This window comes from Branchiostoma lanceolatum, chromosome 17 (genome assembly GCF_035083965.1).
Source record: "Branchiostoma lanceolatum isolate klBraLanc5 chromosome 17, klBraLanc5.hap2, whole genome shotgun sequence".
NCBI classification, from domain to species: Eukaryota; Metazoa; Chordata; class Leptocardii; order Amphioxiformes; family Branchiostomatidae; genus Branchiostoma; species Branchiostoma lanceolatum.
The window spans coordinates 6,912,330-6,935,162 of NC_089738.1; the positions used below are offsets into that span (position 1 = coordinate 6,912,330).

Consider the following 22,833-nt stretch of genomic DNA (forward strand, 5'->3'; position numbering starts at 1 on the left):
AGTGGTCTGCGTTTTGCTTCACCGGCAAAGTTGGCCGGATACGTGTAACTCACACCTGCCCGGTAACGATTGTTTCCCCGTTAGAAGTTTACCCGTGTTAACTCGTGTAACTCGCGTGGAACAAAACAAACGAACAGAATGGAGAAAACATGAAATAATATCTGCAGCCTGCACCGATATGAGTCAGTGACAACCGTTGCCGAAAAGACACGCTATGCCACTGTACGACAAACTAGACCCGCGCCTTTTAGAAAAGACTTTGCTCCGGAATTTGCCCTCCAATTGTCGATTTGAATCTCGCTACTATAGACCCCGAGGACTCGCATTTTTTCCGTGACCCCGGCTTTTTGTTCTACTGCGTAGCTTGTATTAGAGTAGGGCGAAGAAAATGCTACCCTTTATCTTTTCAAGAGCTATCAGTGTCGGTTGGAACTCGGGATATTTTTGCGTGTGTGGTCCAGAACGATGTATTCTATCGGGGATCGAAATCACTTCTTATCAACAATATCTATCGTAGACCGCAATGCGTGACTCACTTAGAATACGCACATGCTGACTATGTACACTTCCACAACCTATAGCAGTATCGTATTAACTCAAGTATGTTCCTTCTAGTCGTGTATATTTCTGAAAGAAAAACACGAGCGGACAGAACAAAGTGATTGTGAATATGTCTCATTCGATTACTTGGTATTCTAGAAAGGTAATCTTTAAAACAGGCTAGAAAGGCGGAAAAGAGATTTCAAACCGTCACAGAAAGTTCTGAAAGAAAAACAAGCAGATAGAACAAAGAGAATGTGGATATGTTTCATTCGATTACTTTCCACTTGGTATATCTGGAAAGATAATCTTTAAACAACTTAGGAAGGAGGGTAAGAAATTTCAAACTGCAACATTGTTTCCCCATAAACTTAAGCCTTATGCGTGGCATTTCTTAACTTGTTGACCTAAACTTCATTTGACGATTGAGTAAACATTTAGTGACAAACTCCACAGTATATACAAAACATGTATGACAAAGCAATTTGTTATTTACCTAAAACAAAAGAAGAAAAGCAGCTAACATTGTAAGAAGCAAGTCTAGTCATAGGAAAAACAGTGTGTCATTAAAAGAACCACCCACATACAAAAAAAGTTAACCAAATATGGGATATGCAGGCAATACGGAAGGTAGGTACATATTTAAATGACTTTGTACATATATTTAGCATTCTGACAAATAAGCGAAGTTGTTTTCTTTTCTACGCATACAGGTTGTATTCTATTGTCTAAGTGAATGAGTTACGCCATACCAGAGGAATAAAATCACCATACTCATATTTATGAAATTTGTATATGATTACATACCCATTCACGTTTATTACAAAGGAGGATATATCAATGACATTGTCTTTAGTCTATCCTTTCACTGTAAGACCACACGTATTGTAACGGCCGACTTTACGATGTTTGTCTTTCTCCGCCTGTTTCCTTTGATTTTATGGTCAGATATTTCTGACTAAGCGACTGATTCATAAACTTGAGTCGTCAAGACGCACTCTCCAAGCAGAGGTTCGGCACCGGCTTTTTTTTAAACGTATTTTTATTATTAGTACCTATGGCTTTATATAATATCACACAATCGTGATCACACAAACACACACACACACACACACACACACACATACACACACACACACACACACAGAGACAGACAGACAGACAGACATGCACACAGACACACACACACACACACACACACACACACATACACATGCACACGCACACGCTCTCGAAAACATAGCCTTCTTGGCCGAGGTAAACAGATATTTTTTTCATGACTGTTGAACTGTGTAGCCATATGTTTCCGAAACACTGTTACCTCTGTTACGGTAACAAAGGCGCCATGTGGCACACACTCGCCTCTAGAGCACTACACGTCACCCCTCGTCTGTCAACCGTCACTGAACGACAGCCTTTCATCAGTCGTGTACTTTCTAGCCTCCACCAGGCCTTCCTACGTATACGGGGTAAGGGATCGTAAAATTCAGCAAAACAAGGAATATATATATAATTGGACAGTAGAGTCAGTCCACGGCAAGGTTAACAAACTTCCCTGGCAAATTTTCTCCCTATAGCCGACGTAGTCTGGTGGACACTTGTACTTTCGTCGCTGGGGTGTTTTTGTGGTGGTGAGGGATTAGGTCATCGGTTGGGGAGGTAGGGGTGCTTAAGTGTCACAGCTGTAGGTAGAAGTGTTGTTCAGAGTCCTTGTGGACGGGGCAGAATTATATATGAGGCGCGTGAGAAAGTATTGACCACACTTAGTGGGTCATTGGGTACGGAGAAATTCTTCTCTATTAAACGTTATATCGGTGGGCCCCCTAATTCGGACGTAGATTTATGAGTTCGACATCGCACTGAATCTTTTGTATAATGAAACAATAAAAGATCTGTCTGAAGTTACGGGTATGACGAAGTTAGGGGACCCGCCGTTATATCACATACGTTGTACGACAGTAACTATTGCAGAGGACGTTCTTGAATATGTCCTATAAAATTCAGCTGTCTTAGCTTGTGACGGAAAAGTTTTTACAGGTGCTTTTCGGCGAGCAATTTTTACAGTCTCACAGCGCATGCGTACTTGAAAAATCGAACGACTTTAATATGTGACTATATCAAATAGAGGACTGCAAAAGGATTTTTTATTTTGTGTCAAAGGACACGAAAAGGAAATGATAATATAGATAGATACCCCTTGATAACATGATAAGTCCTCGTTTTGCACTGGCGTTATAATTATTACGATTATTGAATTAGATTTAAATCGCCATATAACGTATGCTGTTATTCTTGACAACTGGTATATCAATAGACACCACCAAAGCCTTGCGGTTGTGATGGAAACTACAGCGATTCCATTAAACTTATTTCAACATCTGAACGCAGAAGCACTTTCGTCAGACGTAACATTAAAGTTGTATGGTGTTACATGTTTCAGTCATCGCCCATACGAGTAAAATGTCTTCCCAACAATGTTGCTGAGAATATCCTGTCTTTTTATCATGAGAATTTCCAGTTTTAAATGATATTTTCAGGTTCAGTGACTCAACAACCCCATTGCGATGTCTTCCTGTCTTTTTGTAACGTTAACGCCCACGGTACTAACATTCCCGTTACACTCGTCATCGGTGACACTGCAATGTTGAAACATGTCGCAAGGGGTCCCCTTTGAGAAGTTAAACAGTAACGTTACCAGCAATCAGTCTGACCATAGTTCACCGTTGCATCAGCGCAGCTAGACAATCAGTTCAAAACGCGTTCACACAAGCATGGAGAAAAACGTAAAGCTACGAGGATGAAGGATTTTCAGGCAAGAATGGAGATGGTAGGGTGAAATTCAACGTTTGATAGCTGTCCCAGTAAATGCTTTTCCAAGCAGCCTGTATGATTCAAATGATAAGGATTGTTTCAAGATTGTTCAAAGGATTGTACAAGAAGAAAGATGTTGCCTTTTCCCGTGTATTTTGTTTGCACATCCTGCTGAGGTGACCCCTTATGACACCAAAGAGGGTCTACATGTGGTCTTCCATAAGGCACCAGGCAGCCAATTTTTAGTAAAAACCGTCTTGATCTTGCTCACGTAATTTGTAGCAAGGCAACCATTTTTTGTGTAATTTCCTTCCTTTACTGAAGCGTAATACAAAGGGGGTTCTTCTGAATTCAGCGTATTCAACGTAAAGCGTTGTCGGGAACCCCCCATTCAGACCCTCAGCAAACTTGTGAACTTGGAACCTGCGCAAGGCACGCTGGGAAACCATCATGGCGGGATCGGACAATTGTTTCCACCTGGTCGACATTTGAGCGTAACTTTTCCTCAAATTTCCGAAAGGACAGCCTCTAATATTTACAGCCGGAGGTAAATATGAATGTCATGTGTCTTTCTGTGGCCTTTAATGTCACTAAAATCGTTGAAATGTTGAGTTTCCTCGCCTAAATATCTGGGCGATATAGGGGACAAACCAGACAGGACCAGTTTTATTTAAATATTGTGCAATTTTTTCGCGGGTTATGGTTCCTGTTTATAGGGATACAGAAATGGCGCTAGAATTTCACCTCTAGCGTACAGGTTCTTGTAGAACTGCACACGTTAGATTTGTCAGGAAATGCACAAATTATAGGCGTGGTCCCACTTGTAACAGTTTAACTGTTTTTCAAGCAGATGGGGAGGCGTCGCGTTTGGTGGGAGTTGCTAGTTTTGTTTGTTAGTTGCACACCCGATAAACCGCCTCATGATTTAACACACTAGGTTTGTACTGAAGAGTACAAAATGCATATCTGGACAGATTTATTTGATCCACTCTGACCGGGAAGGACCCCCACTGTTTTTAGTAAGTGTGGTGGTTTCTTTATGTTGTGGCTCTCCTCAAACACGGGGCCTCCATTTAACGTCCTATCCGAGGGACGTCCCTCTCTGAAGCTAGGTACTTATTTTCACCTGAGCGAAGTGAGGAAATTCATGTTAAGTGCCTTAAAATTTCCAAGGGCACAACGTCAATGGGAAAAGTCAGGGTACCCAGGATTTGAACCCAGGACCTCTGGGTTCTGAGGCAAACACCCTGCCATTACGCCACTGCAATGCCATGACGAGGCTACTTGCATTGGCTGGCATTTTATTTCAGGTCCCCTGTTTGTGTGTTGCATATTGTTTGTACACTGTGTGTATATGGTCAAGTGGTCGCGTGGCGTAACGGCAGCGTGTTTGGCCCAGAACCCAGAGGTCCCGGGTTGAAATCCGGTCGTGTACCAATCTTGTGCCCTTGGGAAAGGCACTTAACACGACTTTCCTCACTTCACTCAGGTGAAAATGAGTACCAGTAGCCTAGCTATAGGTTAGGGTTGTCCCTCGGATAGGGCATTAAATTGAGGTCCTGTGTTTGGGGAGAGCCACACCCCATGCATGTTAAAGAACCCACCACACCTTTCGAAAAAGAGTAGGGGCATGCCCCGGTGTGCGATGGTCCAAGCCTTACAGTCGGTATATGGGCTACAAAAGTCTTTTGCAAGTCGAAGTTGGTAGCCTCAAAATAAAAGATCCCACCACACTTGACGTTGTCGATAAGAGTACTAGTAGGGGTCTACCCCATTGCAATTACATGCATGCCTGATTACATGATTAGATTATTCTTTCTCTTCCATCTGTCAGTATCATCATCAGTAAGTTCCTGTGTTTTTCAGACCATGTCTTCCCCCAGTGAGAACCAGCCGAGTATCAACTCCTCGGGCTCCCACATGGCCGTGGATTACACCAACATGGGTGCTGAGCTCAGCACAGAGTCTCAGGTATGTCATGTTTTTATATGTCTCTCATGCTAACCTCCTTTGCAGACTTTTTTGAGCGCCCACATTTTTTTTTGGGAGAGCGCCAATTCTCGGTTTTCAATATGGGATAAGGTTCTGTAAAGTTGCAGTAAATGATGCTTGGGGAGACAGTTCTCCCCCACATTAGAGAACCTTTGCCTATGTTGAAAATCGCGAATCAGTGCTCCCACAAAAATAAATGCAGGTGCTCTAAGAAGTATGTGATTGAGACTGTATCATACAATATATGTATAAACTTTGATGAATGTAAAGAATCAATATATGTATAAAGCAAACAAATCATAAACGATAGGTTGATTATAACATTCTATGTGTTACTATTATAAGTAAACGTCACAATAAGTTGTCAAGTGCAATTGATTTTCGTCTCACAAAAAATGTATGTGACAAAATGATGTCAATAACTTTCTTTGTTCTCGAAATCGTTCAAGTCAATAAAGGGTTCAAACAGAGAGAAAAATTTACTTGACAATACCTTAGGCTCAACCACACTGATATAATACCGATCCTTGTCACATATCCTTCCAGGATGACCGACCGTTCCGTGAGATGATGATAGCGAGTGACCTGAGTGAGAGTGTGGATGATCCTGACATCACAATCATCAGGGACTACACATCCTCTATGAGCAGTGCAGTCAAAGTAGAGGTCTGTACATATACATGCATACGATATAGATACATATGAAATACAAGTGTATTCCGTATCGCCCAAGGTTCCAGCCCGACCCGCAGGAGGGCTTGGACAAAGGGTGATGCGGAATACACCGCATAGTATTTTACTTATGTCATACCCACTCCGAAAAAACACACAGTCAAATGCGAAATGTGCCAGAAGTTGAGAAAATATTGTGTCCTCGAACAACATCAATTGCAACATCTGAATCCAGTGTTTGAATTTTCGACAGCGTGTTTTCATCATTTGATGGAAGCCTGTGCAATACAACTTCAAAGCCAGTGCAATACAACTTTGAAACCTCTGCAATACCGTAAAATATAGACCTGGTATGACTTAATATCTATGTTATACCTGGGCTATGAAAATGTTACTGGTGTTCCAAACCGGTCTATATTTTGCATATTACCTGTCTAACTACAAGCACTTACAACAATTGTATAGAAAACAATAGTAGGGAATGATTTTGAAAAGTTCCATTTTTGTTTGCTTCCAGATCACCGATGCTAATGATGCAGAGTTTAACTACAGCACATCGGCTGCACTCAGGAAGTGTAAGAAACAAGTTCTACAGCCATATGGGAGACTACTTGCACTGGTGAGTTGTTTCCATACAAAATACACTGTCCTGAAGGAAAATGTTTCAGAAATTTAATGCTAGAAATTTGAAAAGGGGCAAAAGAGCTAAGAAAAGTACATTTCTTGGTTACTGGTTTTTAGGGTCCTAAAGCCCCTGTCACTCTTGTGCGTATAGCCATTGCGTGTGAGTTGCGCATTGACATTTTATCCATACGCCGCTGTGCGCACAATACGCATATCACACGCTAGAGCTGTGTACCGGTACACAGTACCGATACAGTATCGGTATTATCAATCAGGTACAGGTCCAAAAATACCGGAAGTTGTAATATCGGTACTGTACCGATACTGGCCAAAATCAAACATATACTTACACTGTTACACTGTTTATACATGCATATATACTTCTTGGAACAGACCACAACCAAGGAGGAATTTGCATATATCCCATGATGCACCGCGGCATCAACTATATTAGCGTTCGAGCCGTGACGTAATCATTTGAACAGATGGCGGGCCCCGGTGCTGGTGCGACCTTGGGAGGTCCCGTAAATACTTTGTTTGCGGTCGAACCGGAGCTTTTCGAGCACAATCCCGAGGTGTTGCTTTGTTGTGTGGACTATAATTAGTTCCCAAACCGGTTCTCCGGCGTTTCTTGCTTCGAGCTGGTGACAAGGAGCTGCCACATAGCGGTACCGGACGACCCACCAAACGTGCGGCGGAAGTGCCTGACCGTGACCTCGACAGTGTGTTCACCGGAGTGTCATCTCCGGTGAAGCTGCGTATCAAGTCGAGTTCTACCATCAATGTAAGGTTCACCTTATTTCGTAGATCTTTTGTGACCTCCAGCAGTTTTTGTGGAATAGAGCAAGGACATTATATAGGAGAGATACTGGTCGAAAAATGAACAAGTTCAGAGACAAAACAAAGGTTACGAAATTATGGGGGTGGGGGGTGGAAGGGTTGGCATGCACACCCCGGCTTTGCCGTTCACGTGTTTTTTAGTGCATTTGGTACTATCCCCTGTAAAACTCTATGGTACAACTGACACTTGAATTGTATTGGAAAATTTGTATCATATTTCTCCTATCCACTAAAATGCAAAATTGTATGCTGTCAATGGTTTCATATCATTGTTTGGGTATTAGCAGGGGGTATTTTTTTTGCTGAAGACTGGATAGTACTTTTGTTTTTAAATTGTAAAAAAAATTATGCCAAGCTTTATAGAATGAATTTGGGATTACTCAGTTCAGCATTTATCCTGAATGTGGAGTAAATTATGACAGTAAATGACCATTTTATCTTAGTTTTCTGACAGTCCATATGTGATTAATTGTTCAAAGTAATGTAGAAACTCCATCTTTGCTTGAAATTAGATCAACAATGATACAATACTAAACCATGATGGCTTTTCTTACGGTTCAACTACAGTTCAACTGTTCTAAAGATGCTGGAAAGACGCTGGCTCGGGGGACACTTCTATGGGAGACAGGGATGCTGCCCACAGATAGTAGTAGTACCGCTTTCAATCTTCCACCACTGACAGCAGATACCCCGGCTAATCCACCATTTGAAATGGACGTACCGCATCCTGACCAGTGCTGCTGTCAGAAGCCTGGATCTGTACTGCATCCTGTCCTTGTGAACATTACCCTGACCTTCTCGCAGGTACCTTACAGGACATTCATTTCTCAGACGAGGAGTTTGATTTGATGACTCTGATCAACACTCAGATTCAGAAGGAAGTACATACACTGATGAACTGATATTTCCATCATTTTTATAGCTCACAATCTGCCAAGTGTTTGCCAAGAAGACTTCAAACTTGTTTCTAGATTATGACCTTGCAAAAAATGGAAACAGGTGGTTCCATCAATGGAAAATAATGTTATATGTAGACCCCACCTTTCTTTTCTGTACTGCATTAATAATGCAAAAGTTTCAATAATGCAGCATTATTGAAACTTTTGTAGGCTATACTACTGTACAGTAGTATACAGAATATTCTTGAACTTTAAGTATACTATCAGAAAAAGCAACATAAACATTGTATTTTGATGTTCAAAATTTTTAAGTTACCTATAGAATTTCAGATTGAAGTTCTCAAGAGAGGCAGTACTGTAGTAGGGTTTGTAACTAAGTTTGCCGACATTCTACTTCATCTTATGTTGTGTACCCAAAATTCTTTCTGTCTCCTGTCAGCGTCACTAGTGAACTGGTAGAACTTGAAGATTCAAAGTTCCCCTGTCCGTTGGCAGCATTTCTGTCTCTCAGAGAAGTGACCCCCAAATGTTCTTGACTGGTACATTGTACTATACATGAATATTCTAATTGTTGTCTTTGGCCCAGAACTCTTAAAAAAAGTTTGCCAACTAAAGTGAAGTGTTTCAGTGCAGAAAGTGTTACTAGTATGTTACTAGTATGTTCAGCATGTCTCTGTGAGGTTCTGATCCCACTTTTCAGCATCAGCCATCGAGATGGCGAGAAGACCCTGTTAAGCTCACAAAAAACATGGCTATTTGAAAAACAGCACTTCTTTGCTTAATGCAACAAGTGACATAGAACTACAAACTATGTACACATGTGAAAAAGTCTACTTGCAAGTTTCTGAAGAACACATCTGCATAAAGTTTGAAGAACTAATACGGCGTTTGTTTTTTTACTTTAATAGATATAGCATGATAGCATCTTCTCTAGCATATCTTCAATATGTTATTATAAAAAAGTTATATACTTGTGACAAGATGACATCTTTAATGTGTACACAGGAAGAAATAAAGCCATTTTTTCTGAAGAACACATCTCCAAGTCAGGAGTTTGTCCTACTTTGACAAGAACTAGAGATACTCTCTCTCTCTCTCTCTCTCTCTCTCTCTCTCTCTCTCTCTCTCTCTCTCTCTCTCTCTCTCTCTCTCCAGATACTATAGGAAGTTAAACTATGCAACAGCTTATAACATCATACAAGTATCACTAGTACTAGTATCCAATATAGATATATATGTATCTAACAAACTATATACTTATGAATATATCAAAGTCTATACCTGTCTCAAAGTGCATTTCTATCCTAACTTGCAGCAAGATGACAACATCCTTACTTAAGTTAGTATGTACAAAGGAAGAAATAGTTGCATACGATACTTCTTTAGTAAATGTGACAACATGATGAATACAATATATTACAAGATTTACTAGTACCTTAAATGTATAAAAGTACTGTATGGCATTTACAACGAAACCTGCTTTCAACAAACTTTGTGCATCATATTTCTGATGTTCCTCATAGATTTCCTTTTTTGACTTTGACCAAAAGTTTTCTCTATGTTACTATTTGATGGTATAAATATCTATATCTAAAGGTACAAATATCTTCTTATGGAGATGTCTATATACAGTACACAATGAGCATAACATCTTATAGCAAAGGCACTAGGCAAATAGAAACATTTTCTGTCTTATGACATGCCTTAGAACTTAAGAAAGAATGAGGTCGGCAAACTGATCCACCTGTCTTGTCACACCCCTGCTGGGGTGTTCCCAGTTCCACCAACTTGTGGCCTCTGTTGAGGGCTTGATGGAGCAGACATGATTCTATTATTACATGAAACACTACAGGGGAAAGATAAATTGAACAGTCAGCATCAGCAGTCTTAACTCGTGATAGACAGGCCCTTTGCTATTTGATGAAAAACTTCTTCTTGAAATATTCACATGAAATATGAGACTTGATAGATCATTTTGAGACAGATAATGCACATTTCAAGACAAAGCCAAAATAAAGCATTGATTGTCCATAATTAGTTGGAAGAAGATCAAGATCTTTCACATCATAATCCAATGTAAGACAATTTTCTATCTATGTATGTCCCATAAGATGACTGGTTCTATGTGCGAAAATGTTCAGTTTCATTAGCAAGAATTAACTATTATTTTAAACAGTGACATTTGTAGACATCACTGGTAATATGGTGAACATTTGTACTAGAAATTAACAATCCTACTCTTGAAATTATAATCAAAGTTTATCAGTACAAACATGAAGACGATACAAACTATGATAATCAACAAAAAATGTAGATCAGATGAACAAGTCCTTCATTTAACTCACAAGCATGCCGCAACAAAAACAACCACGGCCATGCCATGCGCGTCTTTGTAGCGATAAAATCATGCCCACCGACGCCTAACCTGAAGAAGTCCACGCTACACATGTCTCAATGTCTTTGTTATGAATATATCAAGGTTGGGCTCCGATTTACCAATCCTTATTTCAAGTCAAACCATCGATCCGAAGTCACAAACACAGTATATCCAACTTGACGATTTTACTTCCGCCTTTTTAACAACATGTATCATGCGCACTCACTTCCATCTTTTACGCGAATGCCCAGCCCAACCACCAAAACGTTTAAAGAGGTGTCCCCTGAATACCTGCTAGGTTCCTGTGCTGTATAAACTTTCTACGTCGCTTTAGAAAGATAAAACTTTCTACGTCGCTTTAGAAAGATAAAACTACTGGCTTATTTGCATTTGTTAATGATTTTAAAGGTCCGGCGCGCGGCCACGCCCACCATAATATGTAAACAATAACAACCACGCGGTCCCGCGCGGCTGTCAAAAGTACCCCTAAACAATGTCTGTTTTTGTGATTTTCCTATGGGTGCTTTTTGGTGCTTTTTAGGTTTTTAGATGCACAGACAATCTATCATACGTAAAAAACAACTTTTTTGAAAAAAACACTACAGTTTGATTAACTAATGCGAAAGATTTTAAGCACGTATATTTGTGTTACCCCATACGACTGATAGGATTATACGCGGGAGAAGTCTTTGGAGTTAACCTCGAAATTCAACGGGTTACACCGATGCAACGCCCACCAGTACTTCCCATATGAAACTATAGTTCATGAAGACTTAAAAATGATGAAAATTACTCACCTTATTCTCTTGGCTGCTGACCTACATCTTGAAGATGAGTGACTACACGGCAAGTAAAAGTTTAAACTTTATCTCCCGCCAATTCTTGGTTCACGGGGAACATCGAACGCGATCGAACGCGCGCAAAGCCCCAAGGGATACACGCAAATTCCTCCTTGGACCACAACATTGCTAGTGCCTACCTCAAGAATAGTAACATTTAAAACAGGGAGTGGGGTATAATTCCATTCACAAAGCAACACTTGTGTCCGGACAAGTGTCCATTCATGCCCATTCATCACGTTCCAGCCCCACTGTGTTTCTCGGGAATTCCCGGAACAGTTCAAGTTACTTAGTAGGGTAAACATCTCTTTGTACTGTAAATAATGTTCCAATATCAGAATTGTATAAGTGCACAATGCACTTCAATATAGTAGATTACTTTGTAGACATGCATAGACAACAGTGAGTCATAATCTAGACATTGTAATTGTCACAAAAAGTTTTAAAGCAGTGTGCAAAAACACACTGCTCCCCCTGCAAACAGCATACCCAACTCCCAGGCAACAGTAACATATGTGGCAGTGAGCTAAATCGTTGACCACGCCTCCCAGACCTCCCCAGACTCCAGCAAGCCCAGTTCTCCCTGGCAACACCCAAAATAAACACACGTGGCCCATGCTCTGAGACCATGGCCACGCCTCCCCAGACACACCGGCGCCGGGTTCTGTGGCTGACTCTGAGGAACTAATCAGTGCTTTTGTTTCACAAAAGGCAACATTGAAGCACAAACGGCTTGGGATTTCTCACCCATACTAAGAAAATTATGCACTACATCTCCAACAATGTACTAGTATATTTTTTCCCTTCTGTATTATCAGACAATTTACTTGTTTAACACTTGTACTATAAGTGAGGTTTCTTTTGATGTTGGGGGTTGGTGACTTTGTGAGAACTGTAACAAGTTGCCGCCAGTCACTTAGCGATATGATTGGTTGAAATCAGTTACCGGCCTGATGCAATCATTTTTCTGTGGTTTGATTGGTCTATTAGTAGGGTAGCTGCATTCTACTGTATTCATTACCTGTCAGTTTTGTTTTCATGCTAGCCTGATCAGACTGGTAATTTGACATGCCCGTTCCAAAGTTTGGGAACATATGACAAAGAGCATGGGGGAAACTGTCGGAAACACAGCAAAATGTAAACATTGCAATGCCGTGGTTAAATGTAGTGGAGGCACTACAAACTTGTCTTAGCACTTGTGCCGTTCAAACATGCTTCTTTCATTGTTTAAGATCGACCATAATTTTAACTAGTAGTTCAGGTTCAGGTCCGGACCTGTACCTGAACCTCTGTACCGGTACCTGTACCTGTACCTAAATTTTTTTTAGGTACACAGCTCTATCACACGCATCTCGATCGATTTGTGTAAGTTTTATGTACGCCGGCATACGCACAATAGGTATGATAGTTTGGGGTACGCTAATACGCAAGTTATTCGTTATAAATATGTTTTGATTATTTTGATAAATGTGTGAGGCACATCTAACATGTGAAAAACGAAATGTGAGTCACACATTCGTCAAGATAATCGAAAAATTCCACAACTGTTGTGCGTACGGCTGCGTATTGCATTTTGTCCATATGCAACGCACACGCAACGTTTATACGCTCAAGTGTGACAGGGCCTTAAGAATGTTGATAAAGATTTGTTTGAGTGTATTTTTGCAAACTGCAATTTTAGTTTAAATTTGATGCATGAGGGTCTGCATGGGGGATGGGGATTGTCCTCACAATGCTTTTATGATACGCTGAATGCAGAGGAACCCCCTACGTATTACGCTAAAATCACGGAAGGCAATTTTAAGCAAAAGTCGGTGGTCTCGCTACGAATTACGTGAAAAAGATGGCTTTCCCTACGAATTACAGGAAATCAAAATAGACTGCTTACGCCTTACACTTTAAGTTACAGCTAGAGCATGCAGACCCTCGTGTATGTCTAACATCATATCATCATATCATATCGTAGTGTTTGGATAAGAGGCAGTATATTGCCTATGAGATCCGCATGTATTTAGAGTTTATTTAGGTTTGGGCAAGTACTCCAGCCCCTAAAGGTTCCACAAATACTCCACAAAATATGTCTTACATTTTGCGTGTTTGAAAACCCCTGAGTATTCTGTCCTTGGTTTCAGATTGGTTGGCGAGCGCTCGGTCGTGAAGCGATCTCCAACCACCTTGGCTGGAAGGTGCTGAACGTGCTGTACACCATCTTCATCCTGTTCCTCCTCATCTTCTCCTACATCTTCCAGGTCCTGGTCTGCCAGGGAAGACTCAACATTCACACAGATGTCAAGGTACCCGCAGAACATCATGTATTATATGTAACCAGGGCTCGAAATACTGCGTGCATATGCACCTGTGTGCACCCAAAATTGGAGCTGTGCACCTAATTTTTGATTGTGGGTGCACCAGTGTGGCGTCTGTGTGGCACAGTGGCAGAGCATCCGGCTATGACCAATGAGACCCAGGTTCAATCCCCAGGGGTACCCAGACATGTCCGGACATGCACTCAGACGTTGTGCCCTTGGGAAAGGCACTTAACATATATTTCGCATGTCCTAAGCCCAGCAGTAGGGTTTGGGTTGACGTTAGGAAGGGCAGATGAGCTAATCTTCCACTGGTCGTGACAGAGAAGACAGATGCATGATATGTACAGTATTTACAGGTTCATTGTACCAAGGAAATTCCTGTAACTCTTTTCGACAAGTACAATGAACAGTAAACCACAGCTTAACGTCCCGTCCTAAGGACTGCGACCCTTTCCGGTAGCGCGCATGTCGGATGAGCGACACAGCCAGGTTCGAACCTGGGGCTTCTAGTTCCAGAGGCAGGGCCGCTAACCACTGGACTACGCATGCTACCTGGAGAACATAATGTATTATGTAACAGACATGATCTTAGTGTAACAGTGTGGTTCAATCGCCACTTTCTGACCAGTCTAACCTTCTGACCTTTTAGCCCAGTGGTAAGTGCGTTGGGTTTGAGCGCTGGTGGGCCTGGGTTCGACTCCCGGGAGCCAGGAGACTGTACTACTTGCCCCGTGCGTTTCAGTGGTTCCCACACGTGAATCGAACCCAGGCCTTTGCGGTGAGAGATAGAAATAGAGAGAGATATATATATAGACTCTGAGGTAAACTTTATCTGTTTCAATTAGATACTCTGTGATTATTTTTCAAGTTCTTGTGTCACCAATGACACTAAAATACAACTGTTACACTAACTTACAGTTCCTGATTACATGCAACCATCATTATTCAATGAACAAAGATGTTTGTACAAAATATACACCCTTCTGATGTTATTGAACATTAAATCTTATATAAATCATACTTCCAGTATGAATCATACTTCTAGTTCTTGATTCCTACCACCAGGTAATCAAGTTAATTGCAGATAAGAACCTTTTGTAACCTTTTGATGACCTCTGTACAACACAAATGCCCTGTTGGGGCCAAACTTGGTGGCCACTTTTACATGTCTTATGGTGTCTGTATCGTTTTTCAGGCTCCGACAGAAACCCCAGCGACAGTAGTACCAGAGACGTCAAGTAAAACACTGCCATACATCAATGAGACAGACATGTTCACAGCGCAAACCATTATCGCTGGCACCACAAATGCAACCGACATCGACGCCTATGCCCAGCCTGCTCAGTGTTCCCATGTATTCACCACATACGTTGTGCCAGACATCCTGCACTTCATGGCCTACCTGCTAGGGTTCTTCTATTTCCGCATACAGGACAATGAACAGCTGTATGCACTAATGGAAAAGGTAAAAAGTTAGGAAGATTTTTCTTCGCACATAACTTGTAACAAGATTAATTTAAGAAGCTAGTGGGCCAATTTTCTTGAAGAAGGCTTTAGTTTTGGAGGGAAGTTTATGATTTTTTGTCTCCATGGAAAATGGAGATGACTAGTTTTGGGTGTGTCTGTGTGTCTGGACTTTTGTAGTCAGCATAACTCAAGAACCTCTGGATGGATTACTATGATATTTGGTATGTGGGTAGGTATTGGGAAGATGAGAGTCAAGGTCGATTTTGGGCCCCCTGGTATGTGACCTTGGTACTGCAGCCGAAATTCAGTTCTTATTATCTTTTGACCTGGACATGCTATGGTCTTGATTTTTTTGTGGCAGATAGCTTGTGATGTAAGAAAGAAGTGGTGTAGGTTTGGGCTCCCTCGTTGTATGTTGATTTTACTCCTCAGTTTTGTTAATACTGTATGCATTAATTAATAGAAAAGGTAGAAAATTATGAGCATTTTTCTTCACATATAACTCAAGACAAGATTGATTTGCAAAGCTAGTGGGTCAGTTTTCTTGAAGAAGGCCAAAGTTATTAAGATTCTGTGAGTATATGTTATATCATGTTATGTATGTTAATTTTTCTCCTCTTATGTTAATACCAGGTCTTCCTGAAGGCATCCGTAGCTCAGTCAAGAAACGTGTCAAGAGCCAAAATGATCCAAATGTCAAGGTCAGTCCAAGAAGTAGAGTATATGACAGTAAAATAACCCTATCTTATTATCATACATCTATTTTCCTTTTAAAGATAACATCTACTAACAAGTAACATAATTCCATCAGGGTACGTAATTCCGTCACCCTGAAAAGAGACGTCCAAACAGATCTCCAACCCAACGTCCCCCAGTTTGATGCACTGCTGTATATGTAAACTGTACATATACCTGGGGGGTGCTGCACTAGAGATCTCTCAAACCTACTGTTTTTCAAAGTGGTGGATTTATGTAACAAGGGAGATTATTGCAGTGTTTGATTTTTTTATAAAGACAATTCAAACTCTACAACTGGATAAAAATTCTGAGATTTATTTCCGGACGTTTCAGTTTTTTCTTTTTGTTTGATTTATTCTTCCCATTTTTGTTGTTGTTTCAGGATATACTTGATAACAGGTGCCTTGTGGGTAGTGTTGTCCCTTGCTGTGCAGGGGGTGTTTGTGGCAGCCTTCGGTGTGGAGAAGATGACTTTCCTGGGCACTACTGTGCAATGGTGAATACTTCCAGCTTGCTTTGTCTTTGTACTTCAGTCAAAACTGCCTAATGCTATGATCATATTGACACCGTAGTGGGTGTAGCCCTGGCTGGGCTCTGAAGCCATAGATTTGCCCGGTGGATTGCCAGATACAGGGGGTACCTCTCAATGTTTTCAAGATTAGCTTACAGACTTATTTGTCGTTGGATCACGTGGTTGATTATGAATGCGAGTTGAAATAATCCGGGGGTCCCGGCCTTGCCACAAAATAGTCTGGTAGTTGCAGGGTGTTTTCAATGTATTACTAACTGTACTGCAAAATTGTTCAACTGCAGTTTTAAAACATTGCAGAAACTTCATTTTCCTCCTACCACAAAATAAAACTGCTGCAAATGTTAATAAATCTACAGGATCTGGAAGCTACAGTAACAGTTTTTTTTGCCTTATAACTTTAGGAAAGGCTGGCACATCATGCTGATCTGTCTCCAGATGTTGGGGGTCTTGGTGACCAATGCAGTGAACTATGCTGTCGTTGTTAACTACACGACCCAGTGTGAGATGATCATCTACTACATGAAGGGCATCTTCAGACGACTTCAGGAGAAATCAACCGACCTGAAGCTAGCCATGCATGTAAGTTCAGTATATACAGCAGGTTGTTAGCTAGCAGGGCGTCAGGGCGTCTTTTGGATTACACTAAGAAAACAGAGAAATTAGATGCCCTCCTTTTGCAGGGGAAACCCAGATGACAAAAATATTAAAGGTACGTATTGTAGAATGTGACCTATCAAAATATTAAAACAAAGTCACTGTTTTTAGTCAGTTTTCTATGTTGTATTTTTTGTAAGTAAGTTGAATCGTCACCTTATATTACACTACATAGCGATATTTACAACATATAAATTATGACTTTGTTGTGTCGTGAGAACATCCTGAAATATGCACACTTTCCACCGCTGCTTTAGTTGTCAGCCATGTTGTCCAGCTGGGGGATTTTTGGTAGGCTACCAAAAACTATGGGACTTTGCGTGGCTTGCTTTCAGATTGTTTACCAACGTTGGAAATTTGAAAAAAAATGATGCAAATATGTTGAAATTAACTTGCAAATGTCAATCTAAAAAAGAAATGTTTGAATTCAGAATATTTTTAGTCTTGGTGCCAAGATTCTACAATATGTACTTTTAAGGGTTGTGTATCTTTGCCAGCAGTAGACTTTCCATGAATCCTGAAAAGTAATGATATTGTTATAAATTGTTAGGTTGTCCATGTCTTATTCCATTGTGATATCTTGTCTTTGTGATAGCTATTGGCTCGTTTGGCCGCCTTTCCTGTGTATCTTGAACAGCCAAACCAATAAATAAAGAGATAGATAAATAAAAAGTAAGTCATCACAACAAAAAGATTGTACAGGCCTTTTCATTTAAAAACGTTGTTCTGATTTTCTCTGTACTTGCAGGATATCCTAGATGCAGGAAAGTCCATCTCCCAACTCAATGGACAGATTGCCAAGATGACATCCCTGTGTGCTGTCAACTTTGCTGAATTATCTATTATTGGTAAATACAGTATGTTCCATTGGAGAAAAGTGTACTGTAAATCACTTAAATATAGCGGCAGGAAAATATAGCGGTTGAGGGAAAATGGAGTAGGTCACGGCACTTAATTTTAGCGGTGGGAACGAACATTACTGTCTAAAATATTAGTGATCAAATTTTTGCGATAATGAAATTTTAGCTGTTGACTAGTGACCGTTAAATCAGCTAGAATTAAGTTACAGTTAACAAATCAAGAATTACAGTATACCCATCCCCAGTAGACAATTTATGCTAATTAATTGCTACAGTATTTCTAACAACTAAAACAAAAGTTGTAATATATGTATATGTAAAGTGTTGCTTGTACTGTAAGCTAAGAATAGGTTGCAAAAGTCTTCTATTCAATATGGCCAGTTGCATCAGTATTGTGAACAGTATTATCGATGCCAACTCTAGATCTTAAACAAGTTAAAGCTTGGTAAAGTTGGACTGAAGTCTACAGAATATTCTTGAAATTTAAGTATCAGTAAAGGCAGTTTAACCTTTGTTGTAATTTGATGTATTACTTGTTAAAAAGTTTGAAGTGAGCTATAGAATCAATTACAAATTGGCCTGTAGGGTTTGTAACCACGTTTTGCTCCAAAAACTCTTTTTGTGCACCTAAACTTTTAGGTAAGATGCACCAGTGCACCTATTCCCAAAAATGAATTTCGAGGCCAGCTTGTGTTGGATGAGCTCAGTTCACGGTAGCAAAATTTCACGGTGAAATGACATTTTCACTGAACTTTAACTTCACGGTCGCAGCAAGTGATTTACAGAATGGATGTGTGAAGGAATCATAAATCGTTTTTTCACGGTGATGATAAGTTCATGATCCAGAGGTGACCGTGTAAACAGTGAACATAAAGTTACAGTGAAAGAAACAAGAATTACAGTACAACTATATATGCTACATCTATATTATGTGAATGTTGTATCCTAACGTTCTGCTGTTTTGTAGGTCTTGTGATCCTGTTCCTGAACCAGTTTCACAGTGTGCTGATCTGGGTCTACAGAGGGACCTTCCCCATCCTGTGGCTGGGTATCCTCATTGTACCTCTGGTGCAGGTATGTGTTCAACTGCCAGGGGGCACTGCTGTATGGTAAACGTAAAGATAAAGCACATCAATGTAAGGCTAGACATCTAGGTCAATACAAAAGTTACTCAAGCAACTGTACAGATTTTGTTAATGGTCAGATGTTTCAGTCACTGATAAAAGATAGTGGATGCCATCTGAAATGTTACTTTTGTGAAATGCACGAAGCGAACAGTACAGTCTCATGGCTCCCGGGAATCAAACCCGGGTCCGTCAGCGCTCAAACCCAATGCACTTACCACTAGGCTAAAAGGTCAGTAAGTGGTACTTGAAGTACACTTTGTATTGTGTAAAAGCAGGTCAAAATGTGATGTTTTATCTACCCATATGGAATAACTGTACATTGCAATATTTTTCAAGATGACACAAGTGAATTTTTTTTATTGAAAAATTGTTGATTTTCTCAGGCAGCTCGACTGAACTCCACCATCATGAGTCTGAAGAGAATCGGACTGGACATGCGAGTCTTTGGGTACCAGAACTCTTCCCAACTGGAGAGGGACTCCTTCTTACTCTTCCTACTTAACCTCAACTTCAAGGTCAGTTAATCTTCAGCTTAGAAGGAAAGTTCATCACTGTTGGTCTTGAACATTTTTGCAGAATTCTTTTCAAGAAATGGTGGCCAATTTGAAGCCATACGCATCCCTAATGTTTCTGGAAACTCATTTCTTTGTTGTAAAACAGTCCAACATATTTCAAATGACAGTTACTCAAGCAACTGGCTAAAATTTCCAAGTTGAGTAACTGTCATTTGGAGTACTGTATCACCTGGATATCTAACCTTCATCAACAGTCTAACATATTATTTTGATAATACTGAATGTAGTTAACATTCTGTGCATGACATTGTATAATTGCATTGCTCTTATTATTATATATATATATGATCATGTCAATACTCATGTCGTTGAATTGCTTTGAAATTGCTCTTGCTTAAGTGACATATTTTTGTCTTTTATTTTACAGGCCAAATTGTTCCATATTCCCATCAAGCCATCCTACCTGTTTGGTATCCTGGTACTTGTGACCTTTACCCTCTTGCTGCTGCTTCAGACTAGTGTCATTGGAGGGTCAAGCATCTTCCTGTGAGGCCAAAGGTCATGAGAACACTTCCTGTCGGGTCATAGTTCATGATCATACTATGTACTTTAACTCTTGTCATATGATGAAGTCACAGCTAGATGTTGTCTATGTGCATGGTAGGATATCATGTGAGGTCAAGGGTTATCAAGAGGTCACAGTAACACTTCCTGTGGGGTCACAGGTTATGGTTGCACTTCCTGTAGGTAACAGGTCATAGTTGAACTCCCTGTAGGTCACAGGTCATAGTTGCACTTCCTGTAGGTCACAGCTTTAGCAGGAGTAAACTTTTGGGTTGAGCAGTTTTACGTTTGTCACCATCTTCATTTTTGTTTGGGTAAACTCAACAGTAGAATTGTTTTCAGTTGTTGATATTGAAGTTACAAACAATAGCATTAGTTTGATGTTTTAAGTTATATTTGCACATTTAAGTTGTTCTGTACTGTATTTAATTTGATATTAGTTTTACAAGTGAAAACTTTCTTTTCAATCCTTTGTCATTTCCAATTATTTATTAAGATGTTTTTGATTTTGAAGAGAGACTGTATTTCATGTCAGATGTGAGTCATGAAAGAGTATGTGATATGCTTTGTGGTCAGAAAAAGCAACAAACAAATGTATTGTTAAAATATGTGAAGAACAACTGAATTTTTTTGACAAAACATATTTTTTTCCCGAATAATGTCCTACTCTACCAAAAGGAGCTTTTTTTGAAAATGCTCATACTGGTATCTTTAGATCGTTAAGATTATAAAATCTAATGATATTCGTGGTAAAAAATTATGTAAAAGGAATATATGATGTACATTCGTACATGTAAAAATCTGTAATATATTTTTCCATGGTGGAAAGAACTTCTGAATCAGTGAATTGATATTATATATGGAAAGGCTGGTATAGTAGAAGTTATATTAGTAAAACGTGGAAATATGATGATGATCGTAAAAAGAGATGCTCTATTTTTTGCAAATCAAATTGTATGCAATATGTCATTGAAAAAATATGGCTTTGTACAAAAATGAATTACAATAATGAAATTGTAATGATATGATGGTACAGATGTGTAATATACATGGGTGAATACTGTACTCAAATACAGTTTACGACTGCTATATTGAATTTCAACAAAATGTTGATGCTCATTTTAACACACGCATAGAGTCCAACCTACATCATTAAAATGGCTGCTTTAAGCATTCTTTGGAACAGCATTTGGATGTTGTGCTTTGTTACTTTCAATAACTAGAGTTCCACAACCTCATACCTTCGTCAAATGATTTTAACCTTTATGACTGACGTATCATGAGTTTTTCTCATTGAATATGTAGATAAGGTCCTCATTTGCATAGATCATCAGATGATCATCTTCTCCACCCAAATTGCAGAATTTGTCTTTTCTTGACAAAAAAGGCTATTCTTACATTTTATCATCAGTTATGCAGAGATCCTCATAAGCATAATTTAGATTCAACGACATTCACATAACTTCCAAATGCCACAAGTAAGTGTAGAATTGCTGTCATTTACCAATATGAAATTATAGGCGCTTGTCATTCATTATGCAAATTAAATCTTTGTTTTTCTAAAATCTATCAACATGCCTCTCTTCCTCAGTTACAGCTGTCACGTTTGAATAGTCCTATCATGGAACGCAGCAGGTTTATTAAATGACCTCATTTATTATGCAAATTAGAATCTGATTTTCATAATTATCATTATATCATACCAAGCCCCACTTGAACTTTCTACATATTGAAATTTGTCAAACTCACCCTGAGTTATAGTATTTTCTTATTAATTATGCAAATAAGATCTCATTTGTATAGTTGACATCTACTAATACTATTTCTTTCTCAGTTACATATGTCACATATTTCAGGGTCCTATCATGAAATGCAGCGGGCGTATATTTCCTCATCAATTATGTAAATATCTAAATATGTAAATCATCACTCAAGCTAGCTACATACCAAAAATCATTTTATTAGTCATAGATGTACAAATCGCTTGCTGTTGAGCTCCAGAATTTTTTTTTAATTCTGACTTTTTTGTTCAAAAATTCTTTCATTCAATACCTATGCAAATGAAACATGCAAATAAAACATGTCTATCAAACCTACAAACGAATAACACGTGACATGACTTAATAGATCTACCATGGGACAAAAGATTTCGTCTAGTTACGTCGTTGCACAACACACGCACAAGCGTCTACATAGTCTGGTATCCAAACCTATTATAGCTGCCCAGTCTCTTCGTCCTCTTACGCAAATATATCTTAGAGAACGAAGAGACGTGGCAGCTATAATAGGTTTGGATACGGCGTGCACGGTCACATTCTTCATAGTTCATCGTAGGATTTTGATGTCGCACGATTTTCAAGCAGACTGCGACAGAACCAACCAGTGACAAGGTTTTAAGATCTAAGATGACGGTAATGACAACGGACGTTTGTACGACACGGATACGACTAACCCACGAATGCTCTTGGTTTTG

At 39.7% G+C, this 22,833-nt stretch overlaps 1 protein-coding gene and 2 long non-coding RNA genes across 3 annotated transcripts; 2 read left to right on the forward strand and 1 right to left on the reverse strand.

The window, feature by feature from the left end:
- Positions 1–5,207: 5,207 nt before the first annotated feature.
- On the forward strand, positions 5,208–21,548 carry LOC136422862 (uncharacterized). Its single transcript, XM_066410773.1, has 12 exons — positions 5,208–5,322; positions 5,890–6,009; positions 6,533–6,634; positions 13,727–13,888; positions 15,099–15,368; positions 16,004–16,071; positions 16,491–16,604; positions 17,042–17,219; positions 18,043–18,142; positions 19,122–19,228; positions 19,665–19,796; positions 20,224–21,548. Exons 1-12 carry the CDS (start codon positions 5,221–5,223, stop codon positions 20,344–20,346), a joined length of 1,578 nt encoding a protein of 525 aa, XP_066266870.1. The 5' UTR covers positions 5,208–5,220; the 3' UTR covers positions 20,347–21,548.
- On the forward strand, positions 7,045–9,414 carry LOC136422865 (uncharacterized). Its single transcript, XR_010753678.1, has 2 exons — positions 7,045–7,423; positions 8,047–9,414. It is a non-coding gene; the product is annotated as an uncharacterized lncRNA (long non-coding RNA).
- LOC136422863 (uncharacterized) lies at positions 9,350–11,707 on the reverse strand. The gene is made up of 2 exons (XR_010753677.1): positions 11,553–11,707; positions 9,350–10,224 (listed from the first exon to the last, which is right to left on the reverse strand). It is a non-coding gene; the product is annotated as an uncharacterized lncRNA (long non-coding RNA).
- Positions 21,549–22,833: the final 1,285 nt, after the last annotated feature.

Excerpts from the sequence above, each read along its gene's own strand:
- LOC136422862 (XM_066410773.1), top strand. The coding sequence starts at position 5,221 with ATGTCTTCCCCCAGTGAGAACCAGCCGAGTATCAACTCCTCGGGCTCC. Across the intron at positions 13,889-15,098 it reads ACATTCACACAGATGTCAAG|GCTCCGACAGAAACCCCAGC; the intron begins GTACCCGCAGAA and ends ATCGTTTTTCAG. Across the intron at positions 19,797-20,223 it reads TACTTAACCTCAACTTCAAG|GCCAAATTGTTCCATATTCC; the intron begins GTCAGTTAATCT and ends TTTATTTTACAG.